Below are 13,309 nucleotides of genomic sequence, written 5' to 3'. Positions count from 1 at the left end.
GTACCACCTATCTGTGGGTGGTCCTCATCTCTTTTCCCTGACCCTCTGCATCATTGTGCTTTCTTTTGACTTCTGAACTTCTGGATTGCGGGGTTGTAGGCTCTTTCTGGATACTGGTTCCATCAGAGATTAGAATGATGCACATATGCAATACCCTTTGGTTGTGCCACTGGAGAAAGGCAGCATTGGACACCTGCTCAGGCCCACACCTTTGCTGGGTTCTCAGAGCATCCTGGTCCTGCTGCTGCTCCTTCAAACTATCCATTGGCCTTTTCTGAGTCTGCCTCCCTTCTAGAGGAGAGATCACTGATGGCATTTCCTAACATGAGTAGGCAAAGCATAGGTGAAGGCAACCAGGATAAGCCCCTCTTCCAGGCAACATATTTGCTTACCCCACGGCAGATCTCCAGAGAGATGTTCCTGCACACCAAAAGCCTCCAGCTCACAGCTCAGTCCTTCTCTCTGCTTCTCCTTTGCTCTGTCTTCAAAGGTTACAACACACAAACAACTTGCAATAGGCCTTCAGCATTAGGCAAGAGGAAATGGTGCAAGCCACCTGGATTGCCACTGTGTTCCAGAAACGATCAAGAAGCCATTGGCCAACAGCAAGGCAAAAAGTAGGCAGAGCAACAAAGGTTAACTTCTCTGAAGTCTTATCCTGTGTTGGGGAGACCACCCCATCCCAATCTCCCATAAGGTACCAATTCTCATATGGAAACTCCACCAGTCTATTCACAAGTCCTTTGTAAACAGATACGTGTGAATTTTGGAAGAGGTTTTGGATTGCGTATTGTTACAGAACGTGTGATTCAAATGCAGACTGAATCAAATCCCTATCCCTAGGGCTAACTTGGCTGTCTCAACCCCCATCCTTCCACTCTCTGGTGAAGTTGGACGTGCACCCTAGGAGTTGTGTTTTGTTAGGGCATGTCCTGGAGCTTATGCAATTTGTAGCTCACTTTATTTTGCATCCGTTTGATTATCCATTCAAAGACAGTGGGCTTTTTGGGTACAGCACATATGTGTGTGTGATGGGCGGAGGCGCGGCACAGCATGGAAGGTCAACAGAACCCACTGTGCCACACCAGCCCTCACCACCAATGCCGCCTGGCATGTGCACAGGCTGAGGAGAGTTTGCAGAGCCCGTGCGCCAACTCAGCCCTGGCTACCAGAGCAAAGAAGGGCTGTACTGAGCCCTTTCCTGCCCATGCAGGGAGGACCCAGGTTGGCCGATGCGGCCCTTCACTGGCAAGTCCAGCCCCCACCCCCCGACACTGGCCAAGCAACTATTCTGTGAGGGGGCTGGGGACACGGTGATGAGACTAGGCTGGGCTCTGGCACCCAGAAACACCCAGTTGCAGGCAGGGTGGAGCAGGGATTCCTGGGGGGGGGGTGCCTAGCTTGTGCCCTCTAAAAACCATGCACCCAGGGCTACAGCCACCTATCCCCCCCACACTACGCTTGCCTCCTGGGTATGAAGTTTTCCATTTCTTCTTTATGCAGTGGATGAAGAGGAGGAGACACGGACTGCTCCCCTCCCCCGCTGCCCACAGATTGGTCCTCCATCTCCAAGCAGCCCCAGTTTTATCATCAGCCTGAGAGGCATCACTGGCAGCTTTTAATCCTCATCGATACTCACTAGTTAACATAATCTATTGCTAAAGCATTTGGAAATTCCAGAAGTGGCCTTGTGCAGGGCTCATTTCCTTTTAAGGAGAGAGTGCTGGATGCTTGCAAAACTTTTTGCAAAGTCTGGATAGTTTCCATATACTGGTACGTTTTGTGACTAGGGATGGGTGAAGTGACAAATTTCAGTGTATTTCTGTTTCTCGTTTGTCCAATCTTCAGTTCGGTTCAGCTGGAGGGGAGTTTGTCCAGTTTAGAGCTCACTTCACTTTGTACCCTTGTAACCCGTTTTTATGCATTTACTTATTCAGTTTATATCCTGTCCTTTCTCACAAAGGAGCATGGCAAGCCCATCGACAGCCACATAACCCCTTCTCTTACAATCAGTAAAAAATGCTTTATCATTTTAGCCTAGTCTTTTTCTTTCTTATTGTCACCCACTAAAGGTTTGCAAAGTTTGTTTTGAGCCGGCATCCTTAATCATTTGAGCTAGGTAGAGCCTCGCTGAGAAAGACTTCCTTCCTCAGCAAACCCACATCCTCATGAAAACAACAGAATACGAAGGCAAGAACTCAAAGCATATAATTTAATCCATAGACCATTCTTTTCTGCTGGATGCACTGAAAAAGCTTGGTTTACTCATTCCTTGACTTTCACCCAGCCATTGAAGGAATAACATTGTTCATAATTATTCTTAATTCTTAGATCATCATACGTTGGGCAGATACTAAACTGTAGATATTCTTTAACCTCATTTTAAAAAAATAAAATAAAAATTAAAGTCTGTGTTTGGGGAAGGAATGATTTGCTTCTCATGCCGGGCTAGGCACTCTGCTGCTCTCCAGATGTTGTTGGACTTCAACTCCCATCAGCCTCAGCTACAGGGTCATTGGTCAGGAATGGAAATCGTAGTCCACAAAAGTTTGGAGGTAGTCCTGTTCTACAGTATTCAGGAAAAGGATTCCAATTTATTACAAAGAAACCTTGTTTCTGTTTCTTCTCACTAAAGTACATTCATTTTCCTTCAGCTCAAACTTGCCCCAGTGCAGGCTGCACATCTGTGCCCCACTGTATCAACTTGGCTCCAGGTGTCATCTGAAGTGGAAGCTCAGCCTTTTCTTCATGCTCATGCTGACCCAGCAGTATCCAAGGGGAAAGCCAGCCCACCTGTCAGGAGAGAAAAGGGGCTGGTTAGGGCAACAGGGGAACAGAATAAAACAACACCCAGCGTTACCTCTCTTGCTCATCCTCCAAGACCTGCTGTTCTCGTGGACCAAAATATATTCCCTTCCACAGAAACACACTGACTGTGCATTTTGAGACTTCTCCAAGGGACTAGTCATGGGCTGAACTGGAAGTGTCTAGGAGTAGATGGATAAGCCTATCTCACATCCGTGTGATTAATGCATAAACCTGTTCCAACCCATTTTCACATCACATTGTAAATTATCTATTTTAAAATAAAACGTAACAAGAACTAACATGTATCCACAACATACATATATAAACACATATCTTAGGTCAACATATGCATTGCTAAAATACATATTTTGATGTATATGTGCTGATTTTTAAAACAAGAGGCTTCTATTGATGTCCTCCATGGGCACATGGAATCCTAAAACTATTGGGGTAGTATTGGATTTGATCGTAGGAAGCAGCCATGCAGATCACCTTGCCAACAAAGGTCCATATAGTTAAAGCTATGGTTTTCTCAGTAGTGATGTATGGAAGTGAGAGCTGAACCATAAAAAAGGCTGATTGTCGGAAGAATTGATGCTTTTGAATTATGGTGCTGGAGGAGACTCTTGAGAGTCCCATAGACTGCAAGAAGAAGAAGAAGAAGAAGAAGAAGAAGAAGAAGAAGAAGAAGAAGAAGAAGAGGAGGAGGAGGAGGAGTAGTAGTAGTAGTAGTTTGGATTTGATATCCCGCTTTATCACTACCCGAAGGAATCTCAAAGCGGCTAACATTCTCCTTTCCCTTCCTCCCCCACAACAAACACTCTGTGAGGTGAGTGGGGCTGAGAGACTTCAGAGATGTGTGACTGGCCCAAGGTCACCCAGCAGCTGCATGTGGAGGAGCGGAGACGCGAACCCGGTTCCCCAGATAACGAGTCTATCGCTCTTAACCACTACACCACACTGGCTCTCTCCATTCCGAAGGAAATCAGCCCTGAGTGCTCACTAGAAAGACAGATCCTGAAGCTGAGGCTACAATACTTTGGCCACCTCGTGATAAGAAAAGACCTCGTGGTTTTTTCCTACCTCATAGCAATCATCACAACTTTAGTGGTCTAGGCCAGGGGTTGGCAACCTAAGGCCCATGGACCACAAGCCACCCTCGGGGGTCATTTAACTGGCCCATGAGCCACCCCCGAACTAAGCCGCCCACTCGGTGAGTCCCCACGCACTGTGCAAAACTGGCACAGCACGGTGTGGGGACTCACTTCCGCAGTGCCAGAAATTGTATCTGCACAGGCTCAGATGCTGAAAATCACCTGAAATAGCGGCCGCACACACTCATACATGCACCTAATCTGGCCCACAGATGGATCTCCACTGGAATGAACCGGCCCAAGCGAGTTAAACCTTGCCGACCCCTGGTCTAGGTATTGGATGCTCCTCAATCTTGGCCGGGCAGGGGAAAGGTTGTAGTCTTGGCCTACCCCTCCCCAAATGTAGGGTATCCCATTAAAGGGGTCCAGGAGGAGTTGCTTCTGGCTGTATGCCCAGGCGGGGGCTTGGACCTCAGCACTCCTCAAGGTGGTGACCCCCATGGGAGTCCCCCTATTTGATGTAAGTCATAGGAACCCCTGCTGCTGCGTTGACCCTTGGTGTCTCTTCCGGCAGGCGGGTTGGAAGTAAATGGTTGACTGATGCCTATGCCAAACCTCTTGCCTCTGATGTCAATAAAGTTGTGGCCTGGATTGATCCCATTCAAGCTGTGCCATGTCCTTCATACTGTTATTCAGAGAGTTGGGGGAAGTGCAGAGCCTGGTCGTGCAAGTCAGGCATTATGGAGTCCTTCTGGCATAGTGGGGAAGAGAGGGTGCTGATTTGCAATAGGTCCTTTCATTGCTGTTAAGGGAGATGCAGGATGTGGTCCTATGAGATAAGTGTTCTACCCCACGGGGATTGATTTTGGACCCCCTCAGATATGGGGGGTCCTTATCCTTCATGCTATTTAACACCTATGTATATACTAACCCCATAGGGAGCACACACAAAAATCATTTTTCTTAACCCACAATCATTTGTGCTCATCCTCAACATGCTGCTTTCAATCTAAATTAATTCTAGATCCTGGCATCCCACCCACAAGGGTGGGTGTGGTGACATAAAACCTTTCACCTAATTAGGGTATCCATATTTTTGCTTCCCTGCCCATGCCTCAGATAACTGAAGAAGGAAGCGCTCTTGGTATATACCAACCCACAATGTCATTGGCAGGTATGGATGCGCACACACACACCTGCTTTCATCTGTGTTCAAATGGACACACTGTAGAGCAGCCCCAGACTTAAATAATGCAGCTGACAATGCTACGCGAAGGCAAACTTTTAAATAAAGACGTGCATTTTCAGCATTTCCCATTTGACACATACTCACCAGTAATAAGGAAGAGAGGAAAGGAGGCCCAGCCCAAGCCGAAAGACCATCCATAAGACAATTCAGGACCAAACACTGTTCCCTCACACCCTGTGAAAGTGGCCATGGCAATCAGGACACAACCAGCTAGGAAGAAAAAATACATCAGGATATCAGGTTACTTGTAAATTAAATCCTTGATGCTGAGCTGGAAGCGGCAGCTAGTGCAAAATGGAGAGGATCAACTATTCACTTGGGGTGAAATATGACCAACATATATCCTTCTGCTGAAAGAAATGCACTGGCTGCCAATCCGCCGCTGTGCAAGGTTCAAAATTAGTGTACAAAGCCCTATATAGCTATGAACCAGTGTGACTAAAACATCATCTCACCCCTTACATCCCAAGCTGACCACTGTGCGCTGCAAGAAATGGCATCCTGCAGGTCCCAGCCTATGAGGAGGTCTGTTCCACATGATGTCAAAATCGGGTCTTTGAGGTGTTGGCACCTACACTTTGGAACTTCCTCCCTTTATATATCAGACAGGCACCTTCTCTATTGTCTTTCTGGTGCATGCTAAAGATGTCCTGCTTTCAACGAACGTGCTAAAATCTTTATCCCAGCTGGTATCTGTTCTGAATCTGAGTTGATTGTAGATTATTGGCTGCTGTTCTGAACAGTTTTTCTATATTTATGGTTACTATATTTCAAATTGTTTTCAAATGGAATTGTTTGGCTGTTTTTATATATGTATCAGTTACATATAATGAAAAAGTAAAAGTGTCATCACCCTGCAGTTCACTTAAACACAGACAGGTGGCGATGTGAAATAAAGTGTGATGAGCAGTGGTGGATGGGTGGCTCAGGCAAGGGACTGCCACAACATGCGGCAGCCGTTTCTGAGCAGCAGCCCTTCTCTGCTGGCCACCTTTCAGCCTTGCTCCTCCTGCCAGCCAAGCTGTTCATTCTACTGCCAGTGCAGGCAAAGGTAGAAAAAGGAAGATTTTAGGAGCATGCCTTGCTAAATAAGGGGGACATAGTTTTTGTTGGATGAACTCCACTTCTACTTGCAGTGCTGCTTTTGAAGCTGCTCTATACAGATCTTTTCCATCTCCACCATTGCAGTTGGAAAAGAGCCATTTCTGGGGAGGCTTTGAAGAGCCTTTGTGATCCTCTTCTTCTCCTTTGCACCATAATATTGGAAGTGCAAATAAGAAGGGGGAGGAGGATCATGAAGGGTTTTACGAACTGGCCCTTCTCCTTTGCATTGATGGAAATGGAAGCGGAAAGATGTATTTAGGGAGATCGCTAAGCCCTTTTCTAGGCTCCTACTTTCAACTTCTGATGTTGCAGGTGTTGCAGAAAGAAGCATCAGAAGTTCACCCTCCTGAGAGGCCTACAGCAGATTCATACCTTCCAGATGAACTGGGTATGCAGTAGTGGCTCCACCACACTCTAAATACCTGGGATGGAGAGTAAGGGTTTGAATTGTACCTTTTATCATGGTAATACATTTCAGTGGGTCTACTCTGAATATGACTTAGTTGGAGTCCACCAATAGGATTCCGTGTGGACTTTTCCTTTCAGCTCAAGTTTTCTTGGCGTAGGATCTGTGGGATTTGTTCAGGCACAGTCTACAGCTCTGAGTTTGGGGGCTTGAGGAGACTGTGGAATCAGATGCATATGACCCCAAGGATACCTGCAACAAGGCTGGCTATGGCTGAGGTCCTGGCCCGGGAGAGGAAGCCAAACTGGAAGTCAAAAAATGTTCCACAAAGAATAATGCAAGAGACGACTCCAGCGATCATCCCGAGGAACATGAACGCTCGGGTGGCATGGATGAAATCTTGAAGGAAGGAAGAGAAATGAAGAAGGGGGTTAAATGCCCAGAACAGCCAGGGAGACCAACAGTAGGCAGTGCCAGAGGCCATGTCAGGCAGAGCCAACCCCTGGCAGGTGGGAGTTGGCAGTGCCCCATTTGCCCTATTGACCAGGCTCCTATTACTCAGCAGCATGATTATTTTACAGTCATACCTCAGGTTAAAGATGCTTCAGGTTAAATCTTTTCAGGTTGCGTCCTACGGTGACCCGGAAGTACCGGAAAGGGTTACTTCTGGGTTTCGCCACTTGTGCATGCACAGACGCTCAAAATGACATCACGTGCATGCGCAGAAGTGGCGAATCGCGACCCGTGCGTGTGCGGACGCACAGACGTGGGTTGCGTTCTGCTCAGGTTGCGAACAGGGCTCCAGAACAGATCCCGTTCGCAACCAGAGGTACCACTGTATTTATTTATGAATATCCATACCCCGCCTACTAACCAAAGTTCTTGAGGCAGCTTACAATAAAACATTTAAAATATTTTTAAAAAGCAGCAGCACAATCATCAAAACAGCACAGAGTCTCCCCTAACCCCTGTTCTTCAGCATTCCAAGAAATGCCAGCCTGCAGCTGCATCGCTTGTCTGTTGAAGCAGCTAGGCGTTATTTCCAAACAGGTCAATATGTCCTCACTCAGTGGCTGCTGTTGTCTCTTACAGCCCCAGCCCTCCTGGCAGATGCAGGAGTTGCTGGTTCATGTACTTGACATTTCAAGCACTGCAGTAGTTCATTTGACGGTTCCTTTTCCTTCCTTTCTGTGCAAGGAATGAGTTTTTGACTGGAAGGAGCAGTGCAGTGTCTTTTGGCTAAATCTCGGGCAACCCCTTGGGCAGCATTCGCCACAAATTTCAAACTCTAAATCAGGGAAGGAAAACACTTCCTGGCAGAGAAACAGCTGTGTTCCAAAGGAGATGTGGGAACTCGCATCCTCATGCCCTCACCAGCTCCTTGTTTACACTCCAAACATGGCCAGAAGCTCATTGCGACTGCGCCAAGTCTACCCATAACCCTCCCCATAGCAGTGAAGGCATCCTGTCATTGGTGATGTTTCAGGTGTGACGCAGCAATGCTGGTGTAACTTGCAGGTGGCAGCTACCGCAAGCAGGAAGCTACAGAAGAAGAATCACTTTCTGTTTTGCCTCAAGTGCCAAAACTTCTCAGTCCAGCCCTACATATATTATACCAGGCATAGGCAAATTCGGCCCTCCAGATGTTTTGAGACTACAACTACAATAATCCCAACTAACAGGACTAGTGGTCAGGGATGATGGGAACTGTAGTCCCAAAACATCTGGAGGGCCGAGTTTGCCTATGCCTGTATTGTTGTTGTTTAGTTGTTTAGTCATGTCCCATGGACCAGAGCACGCCAGGCACTCCTGTCTTCCACTGCCTCCCACAGTTTGGTCAAACTCATGTTGGTAGCTTCGAGAACACTGTCCAACTATCTCATCCTCTGTCGTCCCCTTCTCCTTGTGCCCTCAATCTTTCCCAACATCAGGGTCTTTTCCAGGGAGTCTTCTCTTCTCATGAGGTGGCCAAAGTACTGGAGCTTCAGCTTCAGGATCTGTCCTTCCAGTGAGCACTCAGGGCTGATTTCCTGAAGAATGGATACGTTTGATCTTCTTGCAGTCCATGGGACTCTCAAGAATCTACCATAGCAAAGGCAGCAATTGGACTCACTGTTGCAGATTACTGTCACCTATTTCTTTGCTTCCCACAGCAGCCATTTCATGCTGGCCCCCACGGCACCTTTATTAAAATATGATTCCCAGCACCTAACACAGAGTAAATGTGTTATCCCTAGTCACACCAGACTTTCAGGGAGTTGAAGTATGATCAAGTGCCCCACACACTGCTGCATGCCTTAGAAGTGAAGATCGGCCCAGTATACCTGAAGGAGCGTCTCCACCCCCATTGTTCTGCCCGGACGCTGAGGTCCAGCGCCGAGGGCCTTCTGGCGGTTCCCTCATTGCGAGAAGCAAAGCTACAGGGAACCAGGCAGAGGGCCTTCTCGGTAGTGGCGCCCGCCCTGTGGAACGCCCTCCCATCAAAGCGATAAATAACTACCTGACATTCAGAAGACATCTTAAGGCAGCCCTGTTCAGGGAAGTTTTTAATCTGTGATATTTTACTGTATCTTTGGTTTTTATGGAAGCCGCCCAGAGTGGGTGGGGAAACCCAGCCAGATGGGCAGGGTACAAATAATAAATTATTATTATTATTATTATTATTATTATTATTATTATTATTATTATTAGTTCAGTCTGCTGTTGAATGCCTTAAGTACTCCTAGCAGAAGACAGAGAAGATCTTACCTGACACAACCATCTCCAAAGCTTGGCAATTAGGTATGCACATATTACAGAGGCCCAAGATGTAATTGTTGGTGACCACCCAGTAGTCTGAACCCAGGGCAATGAACTACCATCACCTTTTAATTTTTTTGCTGCCCACAGCTGCCATTTTGTGCTGCACCCAGGGCACCTTTATCATAGCATGAGTCCCAGCACCTAATATTTTACCCTACCCCCCCCCCCACAAAAGAGGACAGGGTAAATGTGTTATCTCTAGTCACACTGGACTTTCAGGGAGTTTCAGAAGGATCAAATGTCCTGCCACACTGCTGCATAACTTAGAAATGAAGATCGGTTCAGTCTGCTTTAGAATACCGCACCTTAAGTACTCCTAGCACAAGACAGAGAAGATCTTACCTGGTTCAGAACCCATCGGATATGAAATACAAGAATAGCTTGAACCGAAATGGCTGCAAACTTTCCAGAGGCCATAGTTCGCATTGCTGCCTACCATCCAGTAGTCTGAGCCCAGGGCAATGAGGAGGAGTAGAAGGCTGATGAAAGCACAAATCACAGCGCAGATCTGCAGTATACGCATTGTGAGAACGGTCAGATCTGAGACTGAGGAGCACAATAGGGATGATGAACCTGGGGAAAGGAGACATCCACATTATTCCACATCAGTTGCAGGCTATGATTAGTTTTTTCTGTAAAGTTGCACACGTCCTGAGAGGCCTACAGCAGATTCATACCTTCCAACATTTCTCCGATGAAAATAGGGATGTCATATGCAATAGTACTATTATTATTATTATTATTATTATTATTATTATTACTACTACTACTACCACTACTAATAATGTTTATACCTAGCCCATTTGACTGTTTTCTCCCAGTCACTCTGGGTGGCTTCTGACATATATACAGGGCTGTCTTCAGATGTCTTATAAAGGTTATAGTTACTTATCTCCTCGGCTCGGGTTCATACCCTCCAACATCTCTCCAGTGAAAATAGAACATCCTACCATACCCTTCAACATTTCTCTGATGAAAATAAGGATATCCTAAGGGAAAGCAGGACATTCCAGGTTTGGGTACAATTCTTTGTGTTTGGATAAGTGAATTTGTGGATAATGAGCAGACGGATAGCATAATGTAGTTCAGTGAATTCCTTCAAATATCTCTGAGTTAGACCTGAAAGTAGTTTTCAGGTTTGCTGAGTGAACTAAAGATAAATTAAGTTTATTTTGGGGTAGAACTTTGTGCAATTTATAGTTCATCATCACTTTCATCCTCCCACACAGCAGGAGGCCCAGACTTTTAACTTCCTTTAAACAAAACAAAAAAAGTCAATGGGATAGCTATAAAGAAAGTTGAAAATCAAATGTGGAGGCAATGTTCTTATTATAACCTATTTATCCTAGTGCCGATGACCACATCTCATTGATAAGATTTTTCATGCATTTTTGTACCACAGAGTGGACACCTTTGCCCAACTCAACATTCAAAGCAGAAAATCTAAACCTCCCTCCAACCTTCCTCTCTTGAAAATCGGGATGCCTGTCTTTTGGTGCCATGCTCTTGTGATAGAGGGACAACACTGCAAGTGTCAGCACTGGCTTCAAGCACCGGCTCATCCTCCGCTCTGAGTTCAGCAGTGGTGGTGCTGGAGGGGCAAACAGGGCATTCTGGGATCAAATCAGAAGCTGAATTGGCTTCTTTAATTCCAGGATGTCCCGGGAAAATTGGGACAATTGAAGTGTATGTCATTGCAATCAATCAACCTACTCTGACAAGGACTAGTGTTGGATACAACCCTATCCTACCAGTTTTCATATCTCCCATTTTAAAATAAATATGCAAAGTGACTCAGAACAAAACAATGCCGCCCCCCCCCCAAAAAAATGAATTTTCACAGCAAAATAGGCATCATAGGAATATCGACGAACCCAGAAATATGGGACTCCCAACAGAGCTATGCCAAAGTTTTGTGATCATTTTGCAGCACCAACCCCTCCCTTTCATGGCCTCTCAAATTGAGTATCTGATGCATCAAACCAGGCTTCATAGTTAACACCCCAAAACCTAGCATTGTCCATTTCAATACGAATCATTTTGCAGTAGAATCCCTGTGTTTCGCGGTGCCCACAAAACTGAGTAATGGATACAATGGCAAAACTTTGGAGTGAATTAAAGCAACGTTGAATTTGGGGTGACCAGTAAGGCCCACCCACTGGGCAAGTCAGCCACACAATTTTGGGCGCTGCCAAACGTGGGGGTTTGTGCTGCAAAACAAATTACAAAATTTTGGCTAAGACAATGGGCTTATCCACACTTCCTCTTGTCCTGTTACTCCCCCCCCCCCCGGGAAAACCGCTCTCATGTTTCCCCCGGATTGCCATTGGTTCAGATCTACTTCTAGAGAGCAGGTTTTCCCTTGGGAAGGAGTGGGGCAGGGAGGAAACTGCTCGGACCCTTGCCTAGAAAGCCGTTAGGACCTGTACTTTCTAGGCACGGCACAAGCAGAAGTATGGATGGGCCCAATGTTGAATTTTGTGTGGTTAATACACAAAATAGGTTAATACACAAAATAGGAAGCCCAGTTTGATATATCAGTTACTTTGTATGGGTATTGGGGGGTTGCAAAATGTTGCAAAATGATTGTAAACCAGTGGCTCAGGTTTGGAGTGAATCAGGCAATGTTGGATTTTGGGGTGTTAACTAGGAACCCAGGTTCAATATATTAGCTACTCTGTTTTGCCCCTTTCTCCCACAGAAACCTAGAGATTTGTCATCTCACCTGGCTCAGAATCACTTCCTCCTTTCTCCAGGTGAAGCCAGCACTCTGGAACAAGTCCCTGGCATGCTCTGACTTCACCACCCCTTAAAAGGGGTAGGAAGAGATTGGCACCGCCTCTCAAAGGAACTGCCCCTCTGTGGTTGGCCCCCATCTCTCTCAGCTGAGCTTTGTGTACTTTTCCTCCTTCATATATTCTCTGAATGGCTGAGCTTCACCTGCTGGTTTCTGCAGACCAAACCACCGCTAAAGACAAAGGAGGATGTCAGGCTATGAATTAGCACCACCCCTCGCCATCCACCTGGCAACCCTATGCCCTCCAGGTTTCCCCTGCCAGCACCACCCCATTGTTGAATATCGCTTTTCTGCCAGAATCATTGGTCTCAACTTACTAGTAGACACGGGTGGCGCTGTGGTCTAAACCACTGAGCCTCTTGGGCTTGCCAATCGGAAGGTCAGTGGTTCAAATCCCCACAACAGGGTAAGCTCCCTTTGCTTTGTCCCAGCTCCTGCCAACCTAGCAGTTTGAAAGCATGCCAGTGCAAGTAGATAAATAGGTACCACTATGGTGGGAAGGTAAATGGCATTTCCATGCACTTTGGTTTCTGTCACAGTGTTCCGTTGCACCAGAATCAGTTTAGTCATGCTGGCCACATGACCCGGAAAGCTGTCTGTGGACAAACGCCAGCTCCCTCAGCCTGAAAGTGAGATGAGCGCCGCAACCCCATAGACGCCTTTGACTGGACTCAACTGTCCAGGGGTCCTTTACCTTTTACCTTTACTTATTAGGGCCTTTGGGATGCGGGTGGCGCTGTAGGTTAAACCACAGAGCCTAGAACTTGCCGATCAGAAGGTCAGTGATTCGAATCCCCATGATGGGGTGAGCTCCTGTTGCTCGGCCCCTGCTCCTGCCAACCTAGCAGTTCGAAAGCATGTCAAAGTGCAAGTAGATAAATAGGTACCACTCCGGTGGGAAGGTAAACGGCATTTCCATGCACTGCTCTGGTTCTCCAGAAGCGGCTTAGTCATGCTGGCCACATGACCTGGAAGCTGTACGCTGGCTCCCTCGGCCTGTAAAGCAAGATGAGCACCGCAACCCCAGAGTTGGTCACGACTGGACCTAA

At 46.7% G+C, this 13,309-nt stretch overlaps 1 protein-coding gene across 1 annotated transcript; it reads right to left on the bottom strand.

The window, feature by feature from the left end:
- Nucleotides 1-2,666: 2,666 nt before the first annotated feature.
- Nucleotides 2,667-10,041, bottom strand: LOC144328479 (lens fiber membrane intrinsic protein-like). Its single transcript, XM_077932140.1, has 4 exons — nucleotides 9,806-10,041; nucleotides 6,914-7,060; nucleotides 5,236-5,361; nucleotides 2,667-2,793 (listed from the first exon to the last, which is right to left on the bottom strand). The coding sequence occupies exons 1-4, from the start codon at nucleotides 9,984-9,986 to the stop codon at nucleotides 2,753-2,755; spliced, it is 495 nt and encodes a 164-aa protein (XP_077788266.1). The 5' UTR covers nucleotides 9,987-10,041; the 3' UTR covers nucleotides 2,667-2,752.
- Nucleotides 10,042-13,309: the final 3,268 nt, after the last annotated feature.

The sequence above is a fragment of the Podarcis muralis genome, chromosome 7, assembly GCF_964188315.1.
Source record: "Podarcis muralis chromosome 7, rPodMur119.hap1.1, whole genome shotgun sequence".
NCBI classification, from domain to species: Eukaryota; Metazoa; Chordata; class Lepidosauria; order Squamata; family Lacertidae; genus Podarcis; species Podarcis muralis.
This window is presented reverse-complemented; position numbering and strand designations above follow the sequence as displayed.